The sequence below is a fragment of the Pseudopodoces humilis genome, chromosome 9 (assembly GCF_049639895.1).
Source record: "Pseudopodoces humilis isolate 2021_Gansu_Grassland_sample_001 chromosome 9, ASM4963989v1, whole genome shotgun sequence".
In the NCBI taxonomy this organism is placed as follows: Eukaryota; Metazoa; Chordata; class Aves; order Passeriformes; family Paridae; genus Pseudopodoces; species Pseudopodoces humilis.
In genome coordinates, this window is record NC_142208.1 from 20,901,495 (window position 1) to 20,928,956 (window position 27,462).

The 27,462-nt window shown below is 35.1% G+C and overlaps 1 protein-coding gene across 11 annotated transcripts in view; it reads left to right on the plus strand.

The window, feature by feature from the left end:
- Nucleotides 1-27,462, plus strand: part of CPEB3 (cytoplasmic polyadenylation element binding protein 3) — an 80,658-nt gene that overhangs the window by 13,577 nt on the left and 39,619 nt on the right. For 8 of the 11 annotated variants that reach the window (XM_088059591.1, XM_088059586.1, XM_014250388.2 and 5 more), the window contains exons 3-4: nt 14,978-15,137; nt 25,995-26,051. In XM_088059591.1, coding sequence (XP_087915717.1) covers nt 14,978-15,137; nt 25,995-26,051 — 217 coding nt within the window. The remainder of the gene's footprint in view (nt 1-14,977; nt 15,138-25,994; nt 26,052-27,462) is intronic. The other 3 variants (XM_088059588.1, XM_014250392.2, XM_014250393.2) reach the window with 2 other exon arrangements.

Below are 27,462 nucleotides of genomic sequence, written 5' to 3' on the forward strand. Positions count from 1 at the left end.
CTTTTATTTTCCCCTCCACCTTTCTTACATGCTTCTGTTGGTACTGTTAGCTAGCACTGTTTGTAGCCAGATTCTGAATACTAAAATGTGGAAACACGTATTGTGGCATCTCAGTAGTCTTCCAGTGTAACAGATACAAGTAACACATGATGTACTAGCTAACCAGTTGTGAAGTATTTTACAATTTTTTGCTAGATTTTAAATTTGATTGAATTGTAAATGTCTGCATTTTCAAATTAACTAAAACATAGTAATGGTACAGGAAAAAAAGCACATGGCTGTTTCATATTCAAAGTGTGATGATTGAGCACTAATTGCTTATTGATCAGAGTTTTGATTTAGAGTAACCAGTCATAGTTAAGCTGTCAGAGTTAGTGAAGGTAGAGGAAAGGTCTGAGTTCAGTAATCAGCTGATATTCTGATCAACTCCATATACAGACAGGACTTCCTTAAAAAACATTAAAGGTATTAATATCGAACAGTGAATCAGTAATTCTGTCTTAAAGATTTGATAAAAGATTTTTCTTTCTTTGGGAGCAACCGTAGAAGGGAAGGTGAAGGGCATGGAGTTCGTTTTGCTATTTCCCTTCTTGGGTCATCTCTCCCAGTTTTCATCTTTTTGCCTAGACTGCTTTTGTGAATGGAATGTAAGAGGAAGAGAGACCTCGAAAAGTAGTGTTTTCAGGTTCTGGTGGTTTTCAAGGAGAAAAAAAAAAGAGTTTGCTGAGTGAATGATGAATATTTCAATTTGTTAGCAGTTGGGAAAATAGCTCTCCTTACATTAAGTTCACTCGAGTAATTCCTAGCAGACCTATACTAAGGGGGAGCTAAAATATAGCGCTGTTTAGTTTAAAGTTTGAAAGTGATCTTGAACAGTACACATCTGAATTTTGCTTCTATTCTAGACTTTATGGTTTTTAGGCTATCTTATACATTCTGTACCTAAATTTAGGATAGTATTGCCATATTTTGTTCCATTATTTTTTTAAATCTAATTTTTCCATGTTTTAAAAAAGCATTGTTTTTAAGCAATTCTTAGAATGCTGTACGTACTGGTACTAAGCAGTTGTCTCAGTAATTAGAAGAGTGTAAATTTTTTGTATATAGAATTAGATCTTCATTTGTGTAATCATTTTATTATTATGTGTAAATTTTAGAATTTTAAAAATGCAAGCTGTGATAGGTCACAGAAATGTTGCTTGTGTTTGGTCAGACTTGGTCAATGTTTTCATTTTCGTAAGTTTCAGTTAGATGATTCTTTCTTTTCCTACAAGCCAGAAGTAGAATTTGTAAATCACAATTAATTGATGTCTTCCTTTTCCTCCTTGTTGTGGACAAGTGACTTTGTCCCTTTATTGCATGTTTCTCAAACACATTCCAGAGATAAAGTTGTCAATTTTTTTAAGATCTTACAGGAGAGAAGCATTGTGCCAATCAAGATAGATATTGATCTGCTTTGTCACAACAGTGTTAGAAGAGATGATGTGAAGTGCATTCTACAGAGGTAAATAGGAGGCACAGAGTTTGGGAAATTCATTTTCTTCTCAATGTTCAATCTGAGAAGACTGAAAAATTGTAGATTTTTTCTAAAATATTTAGAAAGTAGGTCTTTGAAAACAGAACATCCACTGCAGTCTCTTAAGTTTGCTGTTTGTGTGAATCTTAAATTAGGTGTGAAAAAGTGAAGACAGCAAATTGGTTCCTGTGAAAACTTTTAGTTTATGCTACATACAAATTAGTCAGGAATTAGGAATTTCATCAGGGAAGAGAAAAGAAGCAAAATATTTAATTTCTTTGATACCCACTTTTCCTTCAACTGTGTATATCGTTATCCATAAATCTTCCAGATTCTTACTCCTTCCAGGTCTTACTCCTGCCCTTTCTATTTTTTTTTTCCTGGATGGCTTTGCAAAATTTGTAGAAATTTGCAACAGTTTTCTTTTAAATTCCTAGATTTTAAATAACTACTTAAGCAAAAACACAGATTCTGTTGTATGTCAGGATGGTAAACTGTACATGATTCATCACCCAAGTTAGGAAGCTTTTGATCAGCTCTACAGTTCTGGTCTCTTGGTTTAACAAAGTTAATGAAAGTTATGTGTACAGAGCACTGTCAATAGGTTTTAGTGGGCATGGCTACTTTGCTTTATTCTATCCACCCTTGAACTATTTGGCTGCTTTCAAACATCTATTTCTTCCTGTTCCTGAATTTTGATCTTTTTTTTTTTTTTCAGTGAGGTTTCTCATTTGAATTGGCCTATTCCCCTTTCTGTGGCAAAGCTTCAGGTTACAGAGGAAGGCCCAATAAATGCCTGTAGTCGTAAGCTGAATCATAGTCACTTAGTCCTGTGCATAATTATTAGTATGAGGGGTTTTAAGTAGGTTTAATCAAATTCAGGGAGAATGTAATTTTCAGAAATACTGGTTAGAAGTTCCAAATTCTAGAAATTTAGATATTTTAACCAAGTGATAAATTAGTCTGAACATGCAGAACTGATTTTCTTTCCTCATGCCCAAACTGAGCTTCCAAAATGTATGACTAGGGATGGATTTTCACAAAATTGACAAAAAACCCCACATCTGACTTAAATGAGAAAAGCATTCATTATGGCTTTATCGTGGACCAGTTATATTTGATTTTGTTTTCTGTCAGAGTCATAAATGGATGTTCTGGTGAAATTCACGTTTCTTACATGGAAAAATTACTTACTCAGCTTAAAAAGATTCATCCTAAAAAGTTATTTTTGGCAACACTGTAGGCAAGTTAAAGCCAATCTTTTAATGAGAAATGTCAGACAACAAAGAAATTCACCCACCTAAGCTCTCTGGGTTTTATTCTCCGAGTGAGGCTCTATTTTGCAGGTAAGACTCATTTCCTAAAGAAAGTCTTTGGAATTGTAGCTTCTTCTGAAAATTGCTGAAATAAACAGGGTAAATATTTTGTTTTAAAACACTTGAATGATTAAATACTGTTTTGGATTAAATGAAAATTCCTGATTTCTTGTTGAAAGTAACTGCTTCATTCTGCTGAAGTATCTTGCTTTGAGAAGGTGTGTTAAAAGCATTAATGAATTAACGTGGAGTTAGCTAGTGTTACTCCCTTTTACTACATGACCTTTACATTTGTAAATGGTTAACAATTTTTTAATTAAGTGATTATTAGCATGTTAACAGATGGCTTATAAGCAAATCTAGTATCATCTATTGATGTGCTTAGTAAGCATTAAGGTGTGTAATAACCAAGCATGTAAAATGTTTATAGCACACTTTGTGGGTTTGGAATTTTTTTAACTACTTATAAAGATAACTTTTAGTCTTAAAGTCATGATGCCTACAACAGTCTGACCTGATTAATCCACCTTGCTAAATAATTCTCTTGCTCATGCATTCTCTCCAGGATCATATTGTTTCTTCCTGTGACAATTGAAAAAAAAATTGAGAACAGTGAGACCTCTCACAGTAACTGAAAGGGTTTTTCTTAAAACTCACAAAGCCTGAAGTAGCAGCTGACTGTGCAGCAGGAAGACTAAGAGAGAACAAGAGAGTAGAGGAAACAAAAGTCAGGAACAAGAAAAAGTAGGACTTTTGTAGTACAGAATGGAAGGGAAGCTGTGGCATTTTCAAATATGGCAATCCAACATGACAATATACCCGTTCACTTTCTGTGGATAAGAATTTCTGCAAATAGAATCTTGAAAAGTTTGGACCAGATTCAACATTTAGTGATAAGAGTCCTCAGGTGGGTGGCCTCTGCTACTTTTGGCTGCTAATAAGTAAAGCTGTACCTGTGACTTTTGAGTAAAAAAATCTGCCATAATTGTCAGCAGATTTTACAGGTGAGGTTTTGATGCAACTTTCTGCAGACAGTCTTACCTCCCTTGTCTAAACAGGAGCACACTCTTCTGACATGGTTTTACTAAGTAGTAGATGACTTATATAACAATTTTTTCTTGCTAGGCAAGGGAGAAGTACCTGCTGTTGTGTATGCCATTCAAAACTGCTTGAAAATTGATTGTAGTAAATTTTACATGTTTTTTGAAAGGCTTCACTTTGTACAGAAACTGGAAAGTTTTCTTGCAAATTATTTTGCTTGCACAGTAGCTTTGTTTGAATATAAACTTGAACTGGTGAATGTCTCAAAATACAGCTCAGTCCTTGGCTCCACTGGACATGTAGAGAAAGGAGAATTAATTTAAAAGAACAAACACAGTGAAAATAGCTATTTTTATGAATACAGGCATACATAGATGCAAAAGGCAACCATATGAGATACATAGTTTTTCATACAACCTACAATTTTGTTTACTTTTTCACACATAACATTTATATTTGTGGTTTCTATTTGTCCAGAAATTGACTGAAAAATTCCTGTATTTCTCCTTTCTGTCTCATTCTTACTGGTTGATGAGGTCCACTTTAGGGTGAAGACTGAGTCCTTGAGGTTGTGACCTTGTAGTTAGTGCGATTAAATATTAGTCTGTTTTGCTGCAGTTCTTCAGCTCTTTTTGTATGATGAGCTTATCTCCTCTGGGTTGATGATGTCTTGTAAATATTATTATTGTGTTTCTACTTTAATAACCGACTACTCACTCCAAGTATCTCAAGTGATCTCAACAAAACTGGTCTTAAGATTTGCCCTTAAGAAACTGCATTATTCACTTTTCTTTAGCAGATTCTGTTGAGCACTAGCAGTTCTTTCCTGTTTTGCCATTTTCTTTCTTATGTCAATTGCACTGGTTACTTTTTTGTCTCCATTTATATGGTCACTTTGCCTGTAGCACCATGTGAAATGTTCTGTGGAGATCCTGGTTAGATCAGCCATGTCCTAATCTTTCAAGAAGCAGGAATCATCTTTTCCAGGGTATTGCTTCAGTAACGCATAATGCTACATTATTTCTGCTTTGTTCTTCCTAAGGGACAAAATCCTTGAATTTCAGTCATAAAGACTAGAAAAAGTGTTTGTCATCTCTAGTTTCATATCCTGCATCAGTTTTTGCATTTCTTTAATTTTTATTTTGCTGGTCAGATATACAAAGTAATGACAGTGTTAGTCTAGTGTTAGTAGTTCCATTGTGGGCCTTACTGACTCTGGCTCCTTTTGGTTACGATGTTGCCATGCACCTCATCAGTTACTGAGCTGGATAGATGACATTGCTTTCTCTTACTATTTATCTGTCTTCTCTGTTTACTCTTCTTTACCTGAGTTTCCTCTGTGAATGTGAAGAACAGTTATGGTGGCTACATTATTTTCTCCTGACTTCTTCTGGTGTTTTTAAATTTTTTTTTCTCAGTCTTGCTAGACTTTTTTTAGACATTGGTTGTCGAAGGTATTCATGCTGACTTTCCTACAGTTTCCCTGAATATATGTAAGTGGATGAACATCCCAGTTCTTTCCTTGTCGCAACATTTTCTTAAGGTGCCTGTCAGTTTTTATTACCCTATGGAAAAAAAAAAAAAGGAGAATTCTGTTGCAAGTCAGGCAGGCTTTTATCTCAAGACATTTTTCCTGTCTGGAGCAATCTTTACTAAATTTGCCATGTGCTAATCAGTTTAGCTCTTATGCTGTAAAAGGAAAGTGCTTTTCCTGCTCCTATGAATATGGTTTTCAATTTCTGCATAAAGAAGGTTTCCTTTTGGTTAATTGGTTGCTCACACTTGTGTCTTGTGATTTCTGAATTATTTTAATTAAATCCAAATGTTCAGCAGTAATTTGAATGTGTAACACCTACTTGACAACACAACTGCTCATGGCCTCTTATCTAAGAGGAAGAATTTTTTATTCTGTTTTTTTTAAAGAATTTTAATGTAAGTGTTCAGGCATTTTATACATCATACGGTTAGTTATTCTTTTCCTCATATCCTCTGCCTTTAAGCCCCTTAGGCAATAAAAGATGGAAGCATGCATAGTTGATTCAGTTACTATTTTAATATATTATCATATGAAGGTAATATATTTAATAAATTAATTCCGAATTTGTTATTAAATTGAGCTTTTTTTTTTTGTACATGGGATGATTCAGAACTTGCCACTTGAAAAATTCCTTTGTTTATAGAATTTAAGCTGAAATGGAATTGCTTACTTATAATTGATCTAAAGAGCTGCTTCTGATTAAAACATAATTTTGGTTTGGGATTTTTTTGCTCTGCTTCTGCCCTTCCTTCCTCTAAGTGAGCTTGACGTTACAAGTGGTCTTTGGATTGCTACTGTCTGCTGTTTCCTGCCTGTTCAGTTGCATATACGCAGTTTGGTAATTTTGCAGATAATCAAATATGTAACAGCAAATATTTTTAAATTACAGTTTCTAACATAATGACACTCAGGAAAAGCTTTGCCTGGTATCTCACTGGCTATACAGGAGTCTTCAACTCATGTTTAGAAGTAGGTGTGCAGCTTGAGAAAGCCTGTAGCTCTGTTTCCCTTACATGGAGGTGTCCGAGGCAGCTTGGGATTCTGTGGTTGATTATGTCCTTGATAAAGTCCCAGGATGGACAAGATTTGCTGCCTAACTATTCTCAATCACCTTAGGAAGAAGGTGACAGGGTCAATTGTTGTGTGCCTCAATTTATCATGCATATTAATTGTGCTATAATAGTATAAAGTTAAGACTTGGGTAGTTTACATGAGTAACTGGTAAGTTTGGACAGTTCTCCACACCTGTAGCTGAGGATCTTGTCTTGTGTGAGCAGATGAAATGTAGTACCTCTCTTTTGTTGAAATAGCTACTGGAGTTCAGACACAAGATTTTTGTCAGGAGGTACTATTTCCTGAGCGCAGCAGAAATAGAACAGGAGCATGACATGGAATGTGCCAGTTAGATGTTGTGTTAGTCACATTTTTCTTATAAGCACAATGGGTTAGGGTGAGAGACAATATTTTATTTGTCATCAGGCTTAAACATTTCAGTGACACTTTTTTGTTTTCCTCTTACCAATATATTCCTTGTCATTGATGATCAGTAACTGTAGACAAAACCACCGTTTCAGAGAAATCCTTGAGACTCTTTGCTTGGTGGCCATAGTAAATGAAGCTGCTGGGCAATGGTGCTCAGACATCTGTTTGACAGTGATTACTTGTATTCTTTTCTATCTCCCATTTTGTCTCATTATGCTATCATACCACGAGGCAGACTGTAAATCTTTGAGACAATAGCTTCCTTATACAACATGTCTCTTCTGTGTTTTACATTCTGTGGTCCAGCTTGCAAAGTGGGATTATTCAGATCCTTTCACGTTGTAGCATCCCCAGTACTCCCTCCTCCTTTGCATCTCTGCAGTGCTTTCATTTTGTGATCTGAGGTTTGCACTTGTGCTGATTCATCTGGCAAGGAGGTCAATGTTACTTTTTTCTTGCTATAGGACACAGGCAACATTCTACTGAACAGAGTGGTAGAAGCCCAAAGGTAACTTATCAGTGCTGAACTCTTGCACAGCAGGCCAATGAACCAGTTAAATGATGTCATTTTAATAGCTCAGGGGTATAATGAATGGGCTTGTAAATTCTATTGCTGACATTTTTTTTTTTCCACTTGCTTGTTTTTGTGAATTGATGGTCGTCTTGGGTGTAACTATTTTAATCCTATATTTTACAAGTGTTAAAACTGTTTGTTACTGGAATCAGTAACTATAATAGAAAGTGGATGCATCAGCTTTTTGACATGCATTCAGCAGCAGGACTGATGAGCAGATTTTTATCTAAAGTATCACAGTGAACAAAATATGACTAAACATAAATCCTGTCACTGAGTGCTCAGTCAGTTGTACTGTCTGCAGATCATTCCCTACAGTAGTGTAATGGCTGTAAAAATAATAGATGTTTTGTTGATTCTTCTGAATTTTTATTTATGGGGTTTTTGTTTGGGCTTCTAAAATATGTTTTTCAATCGTTTTCATGGCAAAAGATGATGCTAGAAGTATTAATTGTATTATATTATCATACTTCTTTTTGCAAAGATGGTAGCAAGTTAAAAGATGGTGTTCCCCATTGAAGCATTTGACTCTGTGCTTGACTGTCATTAAATGGAGAAATAACACTATTGATCATGTAAATTACATGCTTGACATATTATGAATATATGTATTGGAAGAACAGCTAAGTTACCAGCTCTGTTTAGGAAAGTGCAGGGTAAATTAAATTACTTTCTTCCCCCTCTTCACAAGCAAATATTGAATATTCAGGACCTTGACAGGCTATTCTGTTCAGTGAATATGATGCCAAGTCTTATAGCTATAAAGACTGAACTTTCTTATGTATGTTTTGAACATGTATTTGGAGTGTGCGAAAAGGGAATCTCAACTGCAAAGTAAAGGGACATTTGAACCAAATAATATAATTTTTATTAGTTTTTGTAATTCTGTATAATGCTGATTGTACCTATTCCGATTTCTGTGCTTTTAGTTAATCTGAAAATAAAAATTACATACATTTCACTTAAAGGTTTTAGAACTCAGAATTTATAAGGGGTTAAAGTTTGAATACAATTTCACCTTTCTTTGTGAAAAAATTGCTTGAGTAGGTCAAGTTTTCAAGGCTTTTGGATTCAGTCCTAGTTCTTGCATGTTAACTATAAAAGTTTATATAACAGAGAAGGTGACTAAATATTAACTAGAGTTTTGAAATGTTATTTTTCAAATTACATGGAAATGTTTCCGCAGTCTTTATACAGTTAGATATTGTTTTATATGTGTATTAGACTTCCTTATTTTTCTTAGAAACCTTCTAAATAGGCTTTAAAAAATTCACCTTTTTCCCAGTGAACTTCCGAACACCTATGAAAATAAAATGTGCTACAGTTGGTAATGTTGAGAAAAGACAAATATATGAGAAGTTGATGTGTTCTGTGCACATTCCAAGAGCAACAATAATATAAGAAAACATTCCCCAATTTGTTCCAGTAAAGGAACACAATAAATCCACCTTAGTTTACTACTAGCGAAAATTAACTGGAAAGATAAAAAAGAAAATGGAATTAAAATAAAATTCCATTAAGACTTGCTGTTAGTAGCTATGCCTCATTATGGACATAGACAAACTTACCCTACCTACATTTTATGTCTTCTTATTTGGTTTGGTTTATTTAATTTTTTATTAAATCAAATATAAGGAAGAATTACTGTAATTTCTTGTTGTTCTGGTTCTGCGTGAATTTGGGTTGTCAGTCATGTCATTATTGGCAGCATTCCAGCACCAAGCTGCAAAGGAAGTAACACTTGCTATTTACAATTTTTTTATTCTTTTGTACAGTGATAATTTTACTTTACCATGTCACTGAATTCCTCAGATTTCCTGTATTTTGAAAGACTTTTTTTTAGCTTCCCTGAGAATGCAGTGGGATTGCATCCCTGCTGAAGCTGCGAGAAGTGAAGGAATGCCCAGCAAGCATTTAAAGCGTGCTGTATGTGATCATTCATGTGCACAATCATGGCATGTTGAGCATGTCCCAAGCTAAGCTTCAGAATACTTTTTTTTTCCTGCAGTTGTTGGTTTTGCTATTTTGAATTGAGATACTGAAACAAGACAAACTTGTTTTCCTTGTGTTCTTAGTAATAACCTGTGCTGCAGGTGCTAGAACAGAGTGAGGGAGCCCTGTTTGAAACAGTGCTGGCACTCTACCCTGTAATTATTCAAAGCCCTGCTTCCATTGACTTCAGCTTTTGTTGGCAATGCTTAGCGATCCTGTCTAGCCAAATCCAGGTTTATGTTGGGCACAGAAAAAACACAGCAGTGACCCTTGTGGAGAAGTTTGCATTGATAGGAAAGTTGTTTAAGCCATAAGAATTTTAGCTGTTCCCTAGATCTCATTGTTCTCATCAAAATATTACATGTAATGTTGCAGGCTCTGATGACTCCTGTGAGCCTCACTGGAGATGTGGTATTCTGGAAACAGTTCATATTTCAGTGAGTCAAAGCAGTCTTGTTGCTCAGCAGAGTTGGGTCGTGTTGTGCCACATACTGGTGCAGAAAACTGAAAAATCTAGGGCAGCATGAAAATGTAGGACACTGAAATAAATTACTGAAACTGAGATAGTGTTCAGAATATAGGAAGCTTAGTAGGAAGTCAGTGAACCTAGGGAAGTGGGTCTTTGGGAGTGTCTAGATACCTGAGGATTTGTTGCTTGCACAATAAAAAGTATGTAGATGAGGGGCATCTCTCAACTCCAAATGTTTTTCATGCTATAGATGTAGAGAACAATGCCAGCAAGGATTTAACACATGCAACCGTGTGTTTCGTGGTTAAGGATTCTGATGGATGATAGCTGGACTTGGGCACTGTGTGTTAGATTGCTGACATGCATTCTTAGGGTAGTACTTGTCACTTTTTAACTGTACTCTAATAATTAACGGTCAAGTGTCTTTTCTGCCATAATCCTCTGCAGAGACAGAAGAAAATGATACAACATCAGGTTTTGGAGCAAGATGCATGTTCTCCATGTCTCTGCCATGGGATAGGTCAGTCGTTTCATGTTTTAGTTCATTAGTTCCACTTGCTTTGGGCTACCTGTTCAAGCTGAGAGAGTTAGTGAGGAAATCAGGCTGTATTAAGATCCACTTCTCACCTGTTATTGTCCTAGCTATAGATTTGATCTTGACATTGTCATCCGTGATGTAGTAATATATTTTTTTCCTCATTCTTTATCTTGCCCTCTCAGCAGTAAAGACATTTTGTGTATCTACTGGGAGGGACCTGAAGTAGTGCTGGGTATGCCCTGCCCTTACATGCCCTTGCTGTGAGTCTGAAAGGGGCAGAACAAAGCCTATCACGTTATGGAGTACAAAAAATGGGGAAAAGTTATTTTTATTTCAAATGTTACAAATGTGTCAATACTTCAGGTACTGCTAAGTAATATTTATTTAATAAATAAGATAACTTTCAAGATTACTTTTGCTTTCCTGGAATTTGCTGATGCACTTATTACAACTTGGCCATCTCCTGGAGTAAGTGACACAGGCCTCTGTCCTAGAGATAAACAGTCCTCTTCAAAGCACTGTTTTGATTCATTCCTAGAGCTTGTTCATTTTGTGTGTTGGATGGAGACTGGAGTCTGAATAATTATCATGGTTATGTAATTAAAGATTAGCATAATACATATGCACAAAAGCGTGAGATTCAGGTAAAATGCACATTGTATTTTCTCATTTTATTTTAGTGTATTGACTCTGCAGTTATTTTTGGCAGTTACTATTTGGTTTTGATTTTTTTATTTAAAAAAATCTGGTTTTTATTAAAATATTATTGACAGTGCATTATGTAACATTTTTTATCAGACTTACAAGTAAGATGTTTAGAGGTAGAAAGTTGAGACCCAACTCCAGCTAAAAGGTCTGTTTCACCTTGTGATCCTTCAAAATCCGATCCTGATATGCATTTGTTATTTTTCACTATGCTTAACATGTCCACTTTGAGAAAGTCCATGGCATGGATGAATGTATAGATAACAGCCATGAACAGCTGGGATTTAAAGTTTTGGGACCCATCTATTCTCTAAAAACTCTTATTACTTAACTGTGTTTCTTTCTTTCAAGACTGAAGAATTCTAAGAACTGAAATATGCTGCCATACACACCAGCAGCTAACAAGGAAGGAGCTGCTGTCTGCACACAGCAGCAGTAAAATCCAGCATGGGCAGGCTGAACTTAATCTTTTGCTGACTTAATGATTATTCTGTAGCCAAAGGCAGTGCCTGGTAGCTGGAGATTTCTCTTTTGTCCATAATACAATTTATCTAAGTAGGTCTTAGGAGCTTTGTCTTCTTTGTGAAGATATCCCAGCAAATCTTCCAGACTTGCTGAATTTTTAAACTTCCTTTCCAAGTTATTTATTATGCTTTATCACTCTGTATTTTGTATATATTTTAATTTTAATTTATGGTCCTAGTCCCAGAACTTTCTTGCAAAGTTCTCATATGCTGCTAAGGACATTTATGAATGGTTTATGTTGTCGGGATTGTTTGGCAATCGCTTGGTGGCCTATGGAAGCAATGCAAAAGGCAAATCCAGGAGATGGAGCAGTATCGGCTCACAAAAGAGAACCTCAGAGGAGAACGTGTTCATGCTGAGAAATGAGGAAACATAATTGTGTGTGTGTGTGCAGAAGCACCAGTTGTCTTGGAAGAAATTGCTGAATTTAGAAAATAGTTTTCGAATCTGCTGAGTACAAATGAGTTACTACTGAAAAGAAAGCTAGTGAGAAAAATGGTAATAGCCCTTTTATTTGGGAGCTAGAATGTTAGCCCTTGCTTGTGTTTTATCACCCACATTGCAAAGTTTGTAGTCAGCATGCGTTATGCACTGCCACGACATACTCATAAAATCTGTGGCGTCTAAAATTTCTTTTTCTAGATTTATCTTGCTCAAGTGCTATAATGGGAAGTGTTATAATTGCCTGGTAAAGGGTTTTGATTAAATTGATCTTCCTGTGTCTAATGTAGGTCTGTTTTAATCTTGAAAATATATTGCAGGTTTGTGTGCCCCTTCAAAGGTTAGGAGGATGCAGCATTCTAACAAGTCTGCCCTGCATAGCCTTGCTGCCACTCTAAAATCTTTTTCTCCCTTTTTCCACTTGTGTCCATGTGCACAGCTCCTTGGCAGGTTACAAAACAAAGTAGGACCTCCCAGGGATTTGCTGCTGTAGTAGCATAGTTAAAATATAACATACATATGTTAATAAAGGGCAATTAAATTCAGTTTGTAGGCTGTGTCCTCTTCTGAACTCACACCTTCTGACCTCTAAGACTGTAATCTCAGGAATGTTTGAGGCTCAAATAAACTACCATTGTGGTCCTGCTCTTTTGCTTGCCTGCCAGTGTTGGTTTTGCCAGCTCAGCTCTGCTATGGCTGTATAGTGAACCAGATCATGGCACACATCTGATGGAAAAATACTTCCTTACTCCTATTTAGGATATAAGCTGTATTTTTGCATTCATATTTTCTTTTCAAAAACATTAGTTGGGTATTGAAGCATCTGACCTCTTCACTTATCTAAAAGATGCAAATAGAAAAAAACAACAAAATTCTTGCTTTGAAGGAATGATATGGATTCTGTTTAATCAATTTACTAATATATCACTTAAATGGATTTTTTGTTTTAATCAAAGTTAATGCTTTTTCTTTTCAATTTAGCCTTGTATTTTTGTATTTTAAGGAAGTGATTATGGAACAAAACAAACTCTTCTCTCCTAGGGCATATTAGTAAGAAGTAGGTTGTTTTAACCAAATGAAGTTTTCTTTTTGGAAAAAAAAACCCAACCTCAGCATTTTGTATGTTTTTGTTTGATTTGGGGTTATTTTTTACCCTAGGATCTACTTTGGATTTGCTGGACATACATTTTATTTTATGTTCCAATGTATTGATCTACTTGAATAGGTGAACAACTATTCTTTTAAAAACAGTATACAAATGTTGGAATTCTAAGCAGCTGTAGAAGACAAGAGTCGTCAACGATGAGAATTGAAAATCAGTGAGCTCATTTGAACTTCAGTACTTAGCATAGCTTCTAACAGAAATCAAGTATTATTCTTTGAACATCATGTTTGACTGCCAAAAATGCTCTATAGATGAAATGTGTATAGAAAATAATGGTAGTCCACTTCTAGAAAATACAACATTAGCACATTGGATAAGGGAAGCTGGATCTTCAGTTTGGTGTAGGTACTGTGGGAACATGAGAGTTTTAACAGTAAGATTGTCTGTATTTCAGAGTTTTCTGTAACAGCAAGCTTTTAATGATGTGTATTTATTTTAATTCCAGAACAGGAATATTAAAAGAAAAATTAATTTAAACCAGTGAACTCCATTCTCTCCTTTAGTTTTATTTAAAGACAACCTAAGAACAAGATGGTTTAAGAGAAATAATATTTATTAAGACAGAATTTAATTACCTTTTCTATGGATACTGCTTTTTCTCAGAGGATTTTAAATACTAGATTTTCAAGCAAAAAAATCTTCTAGTATCAGTATGTGAAAAACATTGTTCCAGGAATTGTGGGAGCATATTACAACAAAGGTTTCAGTTTGCAGGGTGGAATGTTATACCATTCTTTATCAACTGTAGCATAATATGATATACAACATCCCACTTTTTTTTAATGATAGTGATGAGAGTAGGAAAAAAAATTTTTTTAGCAACAGGATAAGTACAAGAGGCCATTCTGTTATCCTGCTTTATGGTCTACAGTAATCTGGACACAAGGGCATTGGTAGATTGTTTCCTCTATGGAACTGTTCCTGAATTTTGAAACTGATTGTTCTAGTAGGCCTGCTAAACACTGATTCTGGGTTTTGTTTTCCTTTTCTTTTTCCCTTTTACTTACCAAAAGCAGAAACAGAACTACAGTGAATTAGAAATGGAAGATTCAAACAATTCAATACAAACAATACAGACTAGCCCTTGCTCAGGTTTTTGAGTGCCCTACAGTGGAAGTGTTATCCTAGCTTGCCTTTTATTTTTTTCTTTTGCCTAGTGTATTTTATTTAAACCTGTCAGGTTAATGTTAGACATTTGAAGAATTAATTGGTACTTTCTGGCACAAAGGTGCCTGCTGGTGTCTTGAGCATTGCTTGCTTCTCTTCTGATATTAAGGTAGCACAGTGACAGAAAACAGATGATGAAACTGTAAACCAAAAATCTCTGAAACCATTTCGTTATTCCAGTGTAAGCATTAATGCCTCTTTATTTCTAAGTTCTTATTTAAGTGATAATGTTTAAAATTAGCTATTGCTTGTATGTATATTTTTAAAAATATTTGAAAGCCTCTTTGCATAGCTGTACTAGTGAAAACAGCAGTTGCAAAGTGAAGGGTATAATTTTAAACAACTGTAGGCATATTTATAAATTTTATTTTTTTTTCTTATAAAAAGTTCTATCAAGAAGAAATGTAGAATTGGATGCTGGAATTTATATAACAAGAAATGAACCTATGTTAGAAAATTAAGTTTTTCAATAAAACTTGTCTTTTCATCTTTTTTTTTCTTTCTTCTAGGACCGGAATAGGCCCTATGACACTTTTAACTTGCACTCTTTGGAAAATTCCTTAATGGATATGATAAGGACTGATCATGAGCCTCTGAAAGGTAAACACTACCCTCCCAGTGGCCCACCAATGAGTTTCGCTGATATAATGTGGAGGAATCATTTTACAGGTTAGGAATATTCATATGTCCATGCTTGCTTGGTGTTTAAACAAAAATCAGCTTTTCAGTATTTCTATAAACTTTTTGTTAATGAATGAGTTTCCAGTTATGTGAAATTTCTGTTTTCCCATCTTAAGATAAACTTCTCTACTAGGAAGATGAAATGTGTATCCATTTATTCTAAGTGTACAGTCATAGTATTATCTGACTGGCATATCTGAAACATGGGATTTTGTATCAGCAAATTGTAGAGCAAGATCTCTTGCTGCAGTCACTTCAAAAAATGTTTCATGCAACTGGAGTCCAGCTGTTGTGTTCAACATCTTTTTCAAAGATTTCAAAGGTTATACTTCACTGATGTGTGGATTATCAGCCAGGATACACTGGCCCTAAACCAACCACTGTATCAAGGTTACTCTTTATAGTTACTTCAGGTTTCCTTTAAATAAATTTATCTTAATTTGGATTTCAAATCATTACAGAGAGCCAAAAGAGATTACATATTGTTAAGTGCTGGGAAAGTTTTGATTATTTATGCTGTTAAACTGTGTTTGTTCTACCAGGTGTTGCATTAGAGATGAAACCATTTCTAATACTTGGCTGATAGTATAGTAAAAGGTGTGGCAGCATTTCACTGAATTCCTGATCAGCCTGCACCCTCCTTTGTCTTTATCTTTCATTGGTTAAGTTTAAAAATAGGTACACATTCTTGCTGACTTTTAAGACTGAAGATAGTTGTAAGCCATATACCAAGGAAGTATTGAACAAGAAATTATTGTTCCCAAAGACTAAGAAGTCAGAATGCAAAGAAGAAATTCACTTGTGTGTAGCACTTTCTATGCTAATGCTTGTATACATATTTTTTGATGTCATGACTACCTCAGTTACTCTCCTCTCCATTTGTAAAAGTATTTTTTCTTGGTCAGAAGTATTGTGCCTTTTTTTGCCATCTTTTTGGGTACAGACTTTTTTCACAACCCAACCAAATTGGCTTCTGTACCATCTGCTAACCTGTGCTTTCCACTGTTATCTTGAAATTTGCTGTGCCACAGCCTTCATGTGTCTTTAACCATTATTCATCTATCTAAAATGGCAAGGAATACAGTCGCATGTCTATTCTGATCATAAACCTCTGGCTGTCATTAGAACATTAAATAAGATTCAAAAAAAATACAGTTCAGTATTTATTGTGTCCTGTTAGATACACTGTAATTTAGCTAAAACTCCCATGCTCTTTATGGGTTTTTTCAGTATTTATTTACATATAAAAATAGAGACTAATTTTTTTAGAACGAATTTCCATATGAATCTGTGTGGAAAAAAATGAAAAAGATGGAGTTAGAAATGGGATCAGATATTAATAGTTAAAGTTGGATATTACATGAAGTTTAAACTGATCTTTTCCATTTGACAGTGGGACCATTAGCTTTACTTTTGCTCTAACAAAGGCTTCTGTCTCAGACTGGATATGCTCTATTTCATTTTCTCATTTGGTGTTTCTTGCCTGTTTTGGCCTTCCTGCTTTGCCAGTGAGCTCACTTCCAGTCAGCCGCTGTTGGAGAAGTCTGCTTCTCTATCAGTTACCTCCCTGTGTCTCTGCCTACTTGGTTGATGGGGTTTTTTTCCCCAATGATACAGCTGCTTTTGCTGTGTTTCTTTCTTCTCCATCTAAGTACAGGGCTGACTTTGCCAGCCCCCAGCCTTGCCCTGGCCTCATGTGCACTTTCCCTGTTCCTGTTTTCACACTGCAGCATGACTGGGAATATTTGTAGGAGCGGTTCATTCAGGACACATTCATTCTCCCTTGCAAGAGGTGTTGCCTTCCTCTGTGCTAAACAGATCTGTGTTACTATCTTAGCTGAATCCTTTTCCTGAAAACCATTCTTCCGCAAAAATTGATTCAATCCTCAAATCAAATTTATTACTGCATTTTTGCTGTTTCTTTTTCTGTGAAAATTGGTCTTGACTGTTTTCCTGTACATCCCACTTCTTTTTCTGTACAAAGGTCCAGAAGGTTTTCTCTGCTGTCCTTTTCCACACCTTCCTCACATTTCACTTCGTTGTCTTCTAAACTCACTTGCTTTTTCTTATTTAATCCGCTCTCCTCTGACTCTCCCCGTTAAGGTAGCAGGACATTTTAGTCTGTTACTACATTCAGAAAGTAAGTGATCAATTCTGCTTGCTTTGGCTTGCTTTTAAGTCATTGCCAAATTTTCATTTATTTTCACCTTGAAGCTTTTTGAGCATATTGGTTATGTACTTCAGCTTAATTTTTTTCAATTCCTTGTAGAGAAACCCATGTGAGTGCCTCCTGTGTGAAATTTCTGGAATATTATTAACTTAACCAACTCTCTGAGTTAGTTCCTCTTCATTTTACCACCTCTGTCTTTCATATTAAACTGTTTATTCCCTTTAAATCTTTACTTCCTCTTGCATGTGATTGTCCTCTCATAAAGCAGCCACAAAAATTGTAATTTAAAATAAAAGCAATGAGATGGCTTTCAAATAACTTTAAAATTGTTCTTCTTTTGGTGAGCCCTTTTTTCTCAAACAATCAATCAAACGATCACAGCTAGCAGTGCTTGCAGGTCAGTTTGCCATACATTTACTATCCAAATTTTTAAGTGAAAAGGTTGAGTACCAAAATGCTCTGATTTTGAAAATACAGGAGGACTTGATTCTAGAAAAACTGTATGTTTCTTGGAGCCTCCAATGTTGCAATGTTGCCAGTGGAGCTGTTTCAGGATCATTTCAACCTGCTGCTGCCAGCAAATACTTATTTTTAGAAGTACTGTCTGTATATGTGTTCATGAGTAAAATATTGCAAGCGGCTTATCTGAAGTTTGAAACTTTGCTTGGAACATCATCCTTCTTGGTATATGTATGCTTCATATCCCAGCAGATACCTGGAACAAAAAAAATTCTCTTAGGTATGAAACAAGAGTTCCCGATTAGATTGTGGGTGGGAGGATTAACCATGAAAGATTCTGATGGGAAGACCAAATTGAAATGCTTCTGGGATATTTTGTTCTTGTTTTGGGGTCAGAGTTCCTTGTGCTCTGTTTGGTTCAGAGGAGATAGTGGAGAGGCCCGAGGTGAGAGAGTCTATCCTCTTGTTTGTACTAGTTCAAGCTTCATACCTTTCTCTCAGTCTGAGCTATGGTCAGGCTTTGTCCTGTAGGCTATGGAATTGAGTTTATTTCAAGGTCACCAAAGCAGATTGCTTCTTTTAAAGCGTGATCCACTTGGCCTTGAGAGGGCATGTGATTAAGTGATATTTCTGGGGGAGGGACTTTTTTATTGCTTTCATGTGTGGAGCAGAGCAAGTCTGACAGATTGTTAGTGCAACAGAAATTATCTGATCCTCACTCTTGCAATGCTGAGTTACTTACGTTAAGCCAGTCTGATTGGCAGGCTGGCTTGGTGCTCTCCAGTGAGGAGAGCCAGGGTCACTCAGTTCTTTTTGTGCGTTTCTTGCTGTAAAAGAGATTTGAAATCTAGATCTGAGGTTTCTGGACCTAAATTGTCAGCATATCCATCTAAGTTTAATTTTATCATGAGCCTAGTCTTGGGAGAAAGTGCTCCGTGTTGGCTCTTGTTTTGTTTCTAAAACTGATTTCTTTTTCTCAGCTTTTTCTGCTAGATAGGGGAACCCTTCTGTATGTCCCTGTCTTTCTGTCCTCATAGTCTGGGAACTGTGTAACTTTACAAGTCATTTGTCATCTTCATGCTTTGAGATTTAAGGAGTGTAAATTAATGGAAAAGGAATTCTCTTTTTCGTTTGTCCCAACACTTTGGCAGACTTACCTACCTGATGTCTCTACCATCAAGACTAGCTTCAACGTTTTTCTTTCCTTTCAGTCGATACTCGTAAACACTTTTCTTCTTTCAAAAGGAGGGAAAAAGGGAAAAAAGTTGAGTAAAGGAATTTTTAAGCTTGGTTAATGACAAATTACAGTGGATGACCCAAGGTATCTGCTCCTCATGTCAGTCATAGAGAGGCCTCTGACAAAAATGTGCAGTATCTCCTAAGATGTTTTTCCTCAGCAGTCTTACTTATTTTCTGAGTGGCCAATAAAATGTATTACACACTAAAAAAATATGAGGGACAGTTTTGCTTTAAAAAGGAAAGGTTGTATTTGCAGTATTTTATAACCTTTTTTATTTACATTCTGCTTTGACCTAAAGGTGTAGGGCAAAAGTGAATTATCAGAATGACTATGGGTAGATGCCGCTTATCACTGACCAGAACATTTCTTTTCTACATAAAAGTGTCTCCTGTCCATGGTGTAATATGTCACTGTTGCAATATGTTTATCCGTGTCAAACTATTGCATTACAACACAAACAGAGGCATTCTGATCTATAAAAAATATTTTGATCAGTAGTAACTAGCAGCTGCCTTTGTTCTATTTTTAAATAATTAAATAAAATATTTCAGCTGTGTTAGATCATATGTTGTGCACATGTGCTACTGACAGGTCGTGAAACTAAGTATAAGACTGAGGAGAGAAAGCATGTCATTCAAAGCATTTATTTAAAATTTACTATTACACTGGATAACAGTAATACTTGGTTTTTATTCTAAACAGAACAGAAACAAACTTTGCAATTTACAAATCCCCACCTAACAAAAATTCTGGGTGTTTTTTAATGTATCAGTGTGACACAACTTCAAATATAAATAATTGAAGACAACATATGTGCAGGGAGATTTCAAGAGTAAGCTTTATTATACCTAATTTTAATGGATATCATTCTGTAGAAAGATACATAAAGCATGTGTTGATTATGTCATAATATTTCAGTAGAGATCAAGATGTTGAATATAAATGTACAACAGTTCAGAGGCAGAAAAAGCATCTGTGGAGAAACTTTATCTTGATTTTCAGTACTTAGTGTCACCTATTTATTTGTGAAATACAAAACTGAAGTTACTGGGTTACTGCTTCATAACTTTTTTAAAGACTATCAGGTCATATGAAAACTAAGTAAAATTTAATATTTCTTGTTTACATTTAAATTAACCACATTTTTGACAGCCAAGTGTTGGAAGATTACATGCAACTTAAGACTGTTGTAATAAACACAGAATGGACCTTTGCACTCTGTTTCCACTCTGATTTGCATTAATTTCAGTACCTGCCACCTGGTTTTGTTCAGCTGTAAGTGTTTCTAAGCTTTTTGTAAGCAAAGCACTAAGTTTGCCACATGACCTAAGAAAAGTGAAGGTGAATGTATCATATTTGTGTTTGCAGTCAGCAGCTGAACACAAAGGTCATGCAAATAGAACAAATGTTGTCATCTCAGTCCTAGAAATGGTGCTACACTGTTGGAGCTTTTTGCAACATTTTCATTAGAAAAAAGTGCAGTGTACCAGCATTTCCCAAAATCTCAATGCTTGCCAGACCCCTTTCTGTAAATGCTCATGGAAAACAGAGTGAGCAGACAGATGTGTTTGCATGTGTATTTGTGTTTAAATTTGGCCCCTCATGCTAATCCTTTTGGAGGAGGGTATGTTGCCTTTCCATTTAAACTCTGCTTATTTAAGAAAATCTTCTTTAATATTTTTTTCAGGACAGAATATGGTCATTAAATGATTCATATTACTTAAATTAAATAAATGCCTTTTGGAACGATCCTGTAGTATGATCATACTTCCTAATTTGCTGCTGGCAACCAGCATGTCCTTGTCTTTGACCTGCTGAATCTGAGTGGTGGGGTTTTTTTGTTTGCTTTGTTTAGTTTAAGAAGTGGTTATAGAGATAGCAAATCTTCCTTTATTTCCCTTTTTTTTCATTGTGCTATTGAAGACTGACCTCACAAAGACCTAAAGCTGTTTTGCTTTTTTTCTTTATCACTTTGCTACTGTTTTGAGGGTTTTGTATATTTTAGTATAGATTGCTGTTGGAAAAGTCTGCTTTGATACTGTTTTATTTTAGTCCCCCCAAACATGTAATGAAAAATACCAATGTCACTCTTTTGAATACATTTCTAGAACTTCATGTAGAACGAGCATATGTGTACAAATACTTGTCTACCACTTACAAGTAAAGCCAAATTTAACTCTAAGTTCAAGTCTTGCTTTCAAAGTACTATTATCTTGAAAATATAGCTGTTTTCAAGCTAAAAATGTTTGCACTACTTAAATATATGCAAGACTTCTGTGTTTTATTGGAGCAATGTAATTTACTTATAAAGTCTACATTTAACTGTAATGTATATGCTGTTTTATTTTATAGGTTACTTTCTGTACTGATAGGATATATGTGCTTAGTCAGTGATAGGAAGAAGTTTTATTACTGATATTCATAGCTGATAATTATACACTTTTCTTCACATAGCCACAATATGTTTTTGTGCAGTTAAAGTATATACATGTGAACACAGTAATAGTTCTTCATATTTCCCCTCTGGCAAACAATTGTACTTTGGTTCTGCTCAGTATTTTAATATTTTTAAAGATCTGTAAGTGTGGGTGTTTAAATTATGGGTGTGAACAAATGGCAAATATACATAAAAAAAAGAGGGGGGAGAAAAAAGTCAATAAACTTCTTCAGAGAGCTACATCTTATTTTTATATTTTTTTATGTGGACCCTTGCTTACAACATTCTTGGTGTTGAAATTGTCTTGGGCATGTATGTTGAGTTAAATGTAGCATAGTTTCACATGCCTGTAATTTTGGGGAAAAGTAGAGAGAATGGTCTAAGGTCTATCCGCTCAGGTAAAAATTATTAAAATTCTTGTATATGCACACTTGCTTCATGCTTTGGCCATTTGTGAATCCTGGAGCATGCACTCAGGGCTTAGCTGGGGGTATGGGGAGATGAAGGAGGCTTTGTGGAGTCATAGGTTGTGCTGTACACTGGGCTCCTGAACACACATGAGTCAGATGAATAATCTTATTTCACATGTTTGGGGTAATATTCTGGTTTTGCTTTGGTTTTTGCACTCTTCTGTGTCTAAACTTTACCCTACCCCACTCACTATGTGTTTATCCAAATAAGTTTTGCTGGTTTCTAATGTTTTTTATTGGTACTAACTTGGAAATCATAGAAAAGGTAGGAGTGATAAAGGAGGTATTATTACTAAAGAAACAGAGCAGACCTAGGCCTGTTGCCAGTTTCATTTGACCTTGCCACGGTCATTATGTAGTCATAAATTGTAATTGATATCAACAGTGATCTTAAGAATTATGTGAGAGGAAGTTCTCATTCCAAGAAGTTTGCATTCCGAGAAAGTTCAGGACAGGTCAAAAGAAGACCAACTTTGCTATTTTCTAGCAAATCTTATGCCAAATACTGATTGCTGAATTGGTATAAGTGGTCAATCTTGGTGCAAATTGTGAGGTATAATAGTGCAAGAAGTTTTAATCATATAGAAGCAATGAACATTGTTTATTGGAATGTTGATTGTAACATAAAAAAGGTTGGAATAGGTAATTGTAAAGGACTTAAAGGTCCTTCACTATGTGAGTGCTCATATCTAGGTACTGATGAGGATTGCACAAGTTCAAAAAACCATAAAGCACTTAGGAAGAGTAAATGAATAGAGGAAGAAATGCAGTAGTGGTAAAACTGTGGCTTATACTCATGTTTACTATTTCTGTTACAGCATTATTTCTCAAAGCTGATCATGTAACTCAAATTATCTAGACAATAAAAAAAATTTATTTGCGAAAGAATCAATGATATATGTGGGAAAGGTGTACTTCCTTAAGTTGTTAGAAAGATTTCAGAATTCATTCAAGTTCATTACTCTCCTTTACAAATAACAAGTTAAATTCCATTTACCATCTCATTTCCAGTATAATACAGAAGAGAAGATGCACAGACTTGGTGTGCTCTAAAGCGGAATTGGGCTCTCAGCCATGACAAGTATGATATTGCACATGCAGCAGAGCATCCCAGCGGTCCAGCCAGAAAAGTCTCTCCAAATGTTCTTAGGAGAGATAATTTAAGAAATTTAACAATGTAAGATAAGCAGCAGTACAGCCTAGGCTATACAAGAATCAAGCCTACATTTATGCTCTAAAGTATTTCAAGAGCAAGAAGTATACAACTAGATTTTTTTCTTTCTAAACTAAGAATTGAAAAGACATAAAGGAGTGATTATTGTTGTAACCTAACTGCAGTACTCTAAGTGTATGTTATAAAAGGACATAATTGAAAATATCCTCAGTAAATAGTTATGAAACCAAGACAGGCAGACTGAAAATGGCAGATGTACACTGAATACAAGTAGTGGAGATGTTGTTACTGGAAGGGTTCCTATTTATGACTTCACTGAACTGCTGAAGTCCATAACTTCTGTGTTCTTAACTTCTCTACATTTCTGTTTAGTGTGCTTAATATTCTTAAAAAGTAAACCCTTTATCTAGAGGTTTTGTTTTATAACTATAATTAGAAATATGTGCTTATATAGATTTTGTAAATATTCAGGTAACATGCATGTGTTTTTCCTAAAATTGATTGCTTTCCAGTAGTCATTTATGTGACCTAAATAGGTCTTTGAAGGTACATATTCTTAATTACATTTCACAGTTCTACATTTCACCTTTAAATTAAAAAATTATAATTTCCTTTCTGTGCTCTTTTGTTGTTCCTTAGATAATTATGCAGTTTTCTAATCTGCAGATGGCCTCTTTTTTTAATCGAATAATTTGCTTCAAGCAAAAAAATATTAAAACATTATAACCTATATGAATGACTATATAATTGTTCATAATTAATTTGTTGTCTTAAAATTGGTATATTGCTAGTCTCTTTTGAACGCTTTCAATACAGGTGTGCTTTGAAAGGATTCCATTAATCTGTTTCTATAGAGTTGCACAAGGAGCCTCTGAAGATGTACAGAATTATCTTGCACACTGGCTTAGCTCAGTGGGAGAACACGTCCTTCTGCTTGTGCTGCTCTGTATTTTCTACTCCTCTTAAAAGATAGCTGACAAGAACTGTTTAAAAATAGCAGGCCAAGGGCAGGTGACAAAATGTCACACAAGCAGCACCTGGTCCAGTGACAGCCTGGAGGGAGGAAAAAAAACCAAACCCAGATGTCACAGATAGGATTCTATTTCTGAAGCTGGTCAAACAGGAGAATTTCAGCTTCAGCAGAGGAAAAGAGAAGGACCCATCCAAGCATTATGCATTCAAATTTTACTCTATTTTTTATAGTAGTTTCCTTTTTTTTTTCTTCTATTCTGAGTATTAATTTTAAAGTACAAATTAGTACAGACACCTTTTCTCTTTACAAGTAATACCTATAACCTCACACTCATTAATAACACTGTTCAGGAAAAGGGAATTAATGTCCATCTGGAGAGATGTCTGAAGTATTTTAGCAAAGGTTATACTAAATGTAATAATAGCAAGCTTTAATGTTTCTGCAGTGCCAGATTAATGTGAAAATATGTATAGGAGAATTATGTCTAATTAGGAAATGTGAAGTGGTTAATGGAAATCATCTCTTCAAGAAGATTTGCTCAAGGAGTTGGAAAGTAAAAATGGAAATTCTGTTTACCTTCTGTCCCCACTTCTTTCTGGAGGTACTCTTTGCTTCACAGTCTTATTGTGGTGGCATTCTTTTCTAAAAGGAGAAAATTTCAATGTGAAGAAAAGATTTATTTACTTTTCTTAACCTGCTTATGACTTAGTTTCAGAAGTGTATTGAAACTTCATGCTGCATCTGTTCAGAATGTTCATTCCAACACAGCAGTTTCGGTGACTGGAAATAGAAGGCTTTAATTATCAATAGGAGTTAAAAATGTTGGAGAGGATTGGCTTAAGTTCTGCTTTCCTAGAGTTCGTTTGTTAAAACTTGGGTTTGCAGAAGTGCAGGAAAATAACCATTGTATTGGTTTTTCAGTGTAGTGAGTGGATCCTGAGCTCCCATATTTGAGTGTCTGTGTAGTGAGGAAATGTAAAGTGACCTCTTCCTTAGCTCCTAAACTTGGACACAGACGTAGAGATAGGAAAAGCCTATGAAATGGAATTATATTATATACATAAATGTACTTATGTTACTTAATTGAAATACATTTTTACATGGTTATAATTATCCTTTTATATCTTTTTCTAAGTAAGGACTAAGACAAATTACAGCTTGCAGATTTTCTTGGGTGCTTTAATTTAAAAAGTCCTATGACAAAGTGTCTTCAGGGTAAGGTTTAATACTTCAACTCAGTTAAAAAGTATCCAAAGCTAATCTGAACAGCAATGCTGCTGTTGCCTCATTTCTTGCTTTAACAGTAAGTATGTTTCTCTGGACTAAGTCTCCTTTAGGTTAAGAAAATCTATTTTTCAAAGTACATATGAATGTACTGCTTGAGAACAATATTCCTTTCAGCCCAGTGTCTGATCTCAAATGGTCGGTGATGGGAGATTCTTAGGGAAGAATGCAAAACCAGAGTAAGAACTCTCTCTCCAACTATCTATTAACTTGAAAGCTTCTGGTGCTGCATGTAGTATGAAAAAGAGTGATTTATTTTTACTAATTAAATGAAGTTTTGTAATGCTGTACTCACTGTTGGAAGCAAACTATAAATGGCATAACTGCAGCAAAGTTGAACTTGAGGCCTTGTTTTGAAAGGGTAAGCATAATGCTTTCTTAGTGCAAAGTAAGAGAATGTATTAAAATAATTGTTTTGTTGTTTATTTTGTGATTTTCAGTATTTTAAGTACATAATACAGTACTGACTGTACTGTGGTGTTAAATATTTTAAACGTGTATTCTTGGGAAGTTGTCTTCAATAGGTGGAAGATTCAACTGCCCTGACTGTTCATATTTCCTTAGAAATTCTTCATATTAATGAATTTATTTCAGTTTTGAAATAAAAACATTAAAAATAGCTTTTGCTTACATTGCAGGGCGTATGGGAATAAATTTCCATCATCCAGGAACAGACAATATTATGGCTCTTAATAGTAAGTAGTTAATGTCTAGTGATTTATATTGCCATGTTGAATTTTATTTCTTACATCTATTGTGTGTGTAGCTGCACAGTCAGACATAAATATGTGTAATGTTTGCACAGAAGTTCATATTCATTCTCTGAAAATGTTTTTCATAAATCAATCACCTCTGATTCTTTATATTAGCTTTGTAAAGGCTTTGTGTTTCACTGGAAGCTTCATAATGCCTGCTGTGGAAAATATTACAGAACAGTCTCTCTTGTTCCTTCTTTTGTGGGTGTGTATGTGTGTTAAAGCTGTAACTTTAATTTCTGGTATCTCTCCAGACATATTTCTTCCTGTTGGGATGAGCTGTTACAAGTTTTGCATACAATTACATGGACTGACGGCTTTGTTGGTTTCCATTATGTAGACAGGAATTGGGAGAATGTTTAGACATCTAAATAATGAGGGAAAACTGCACTTCACTGGGAGATTGTTGCTTTTTTTGTGTCAGGAAATAAAAGTAAAATTAAAAGTCCAGTCATGAACATGCAGACTCAAAAAACCTGGCAGAATGGATCTGGAAGACAGTTCCTGTGTGGGGAGGATGGGGGCCAGGGTGTCAGGCAGCACCAGCATAATGCTGAACTGAACTATGCAAATCAAAGCAGAGTGTTTGTCTGTCTAATCCTGAGAAATGCTGTTTTGAAATGTCCGTTTTTGTTTACAATGTTGTATTAGACATTTTAGGATTATTTACAAACTTCTCTAAAATTTTTTGCCTTTGAGCTGTCTGTATAAGTTAGACTGTGTATAGCTGAAAACTGCAGGGGTTTTTTGTGTAGTACTAAACAAAGAATAATTTATAGATGTGAATAACCAAAAATTTTTAATAGACAAGCTGCAAGGTGTTCAACATTTGGCTTTAAAGGGCAGGTCTTGAAACCTGTAAGACTTTACTTGTGTTCTTCTTAGTTTTACACTGTTAATGGTGAGGTGATATTTTGGGGAGTTTTTGTTGTCACAGGTAGCATATAAACCCCATTTTCTTATGACCCCTGAAATTATGAGAAATCAGGTAATTCACTAGGAGAAGTGTTTTGTTTAATTAAAGACTTTATTAAAAGAGGAAGCTATTCATTCCTCTCTGTGTAAATAAGGTCTCCACAGCACAGTTGTCAGGTGTTTGACATGAATTCTGGTCTCAGAATCTATTTGTTGTTCTAAAGTGTGCATTTCAACAAGCTAACTGCAATAGAAATATATTTATGAAGATGGGATACTATGACTGAATTTTGAGTAACCTTTAAAAATTGACAGTTATGATGAAATATACAGTAGTATTTCTTTTAAAGTCTAAAGATTTTTGAAAGATGGGAATGAAAACCTGATACAAAAAGTTATACTATTTTGGGACAACTTGCTTTTATCTTAAATGAAT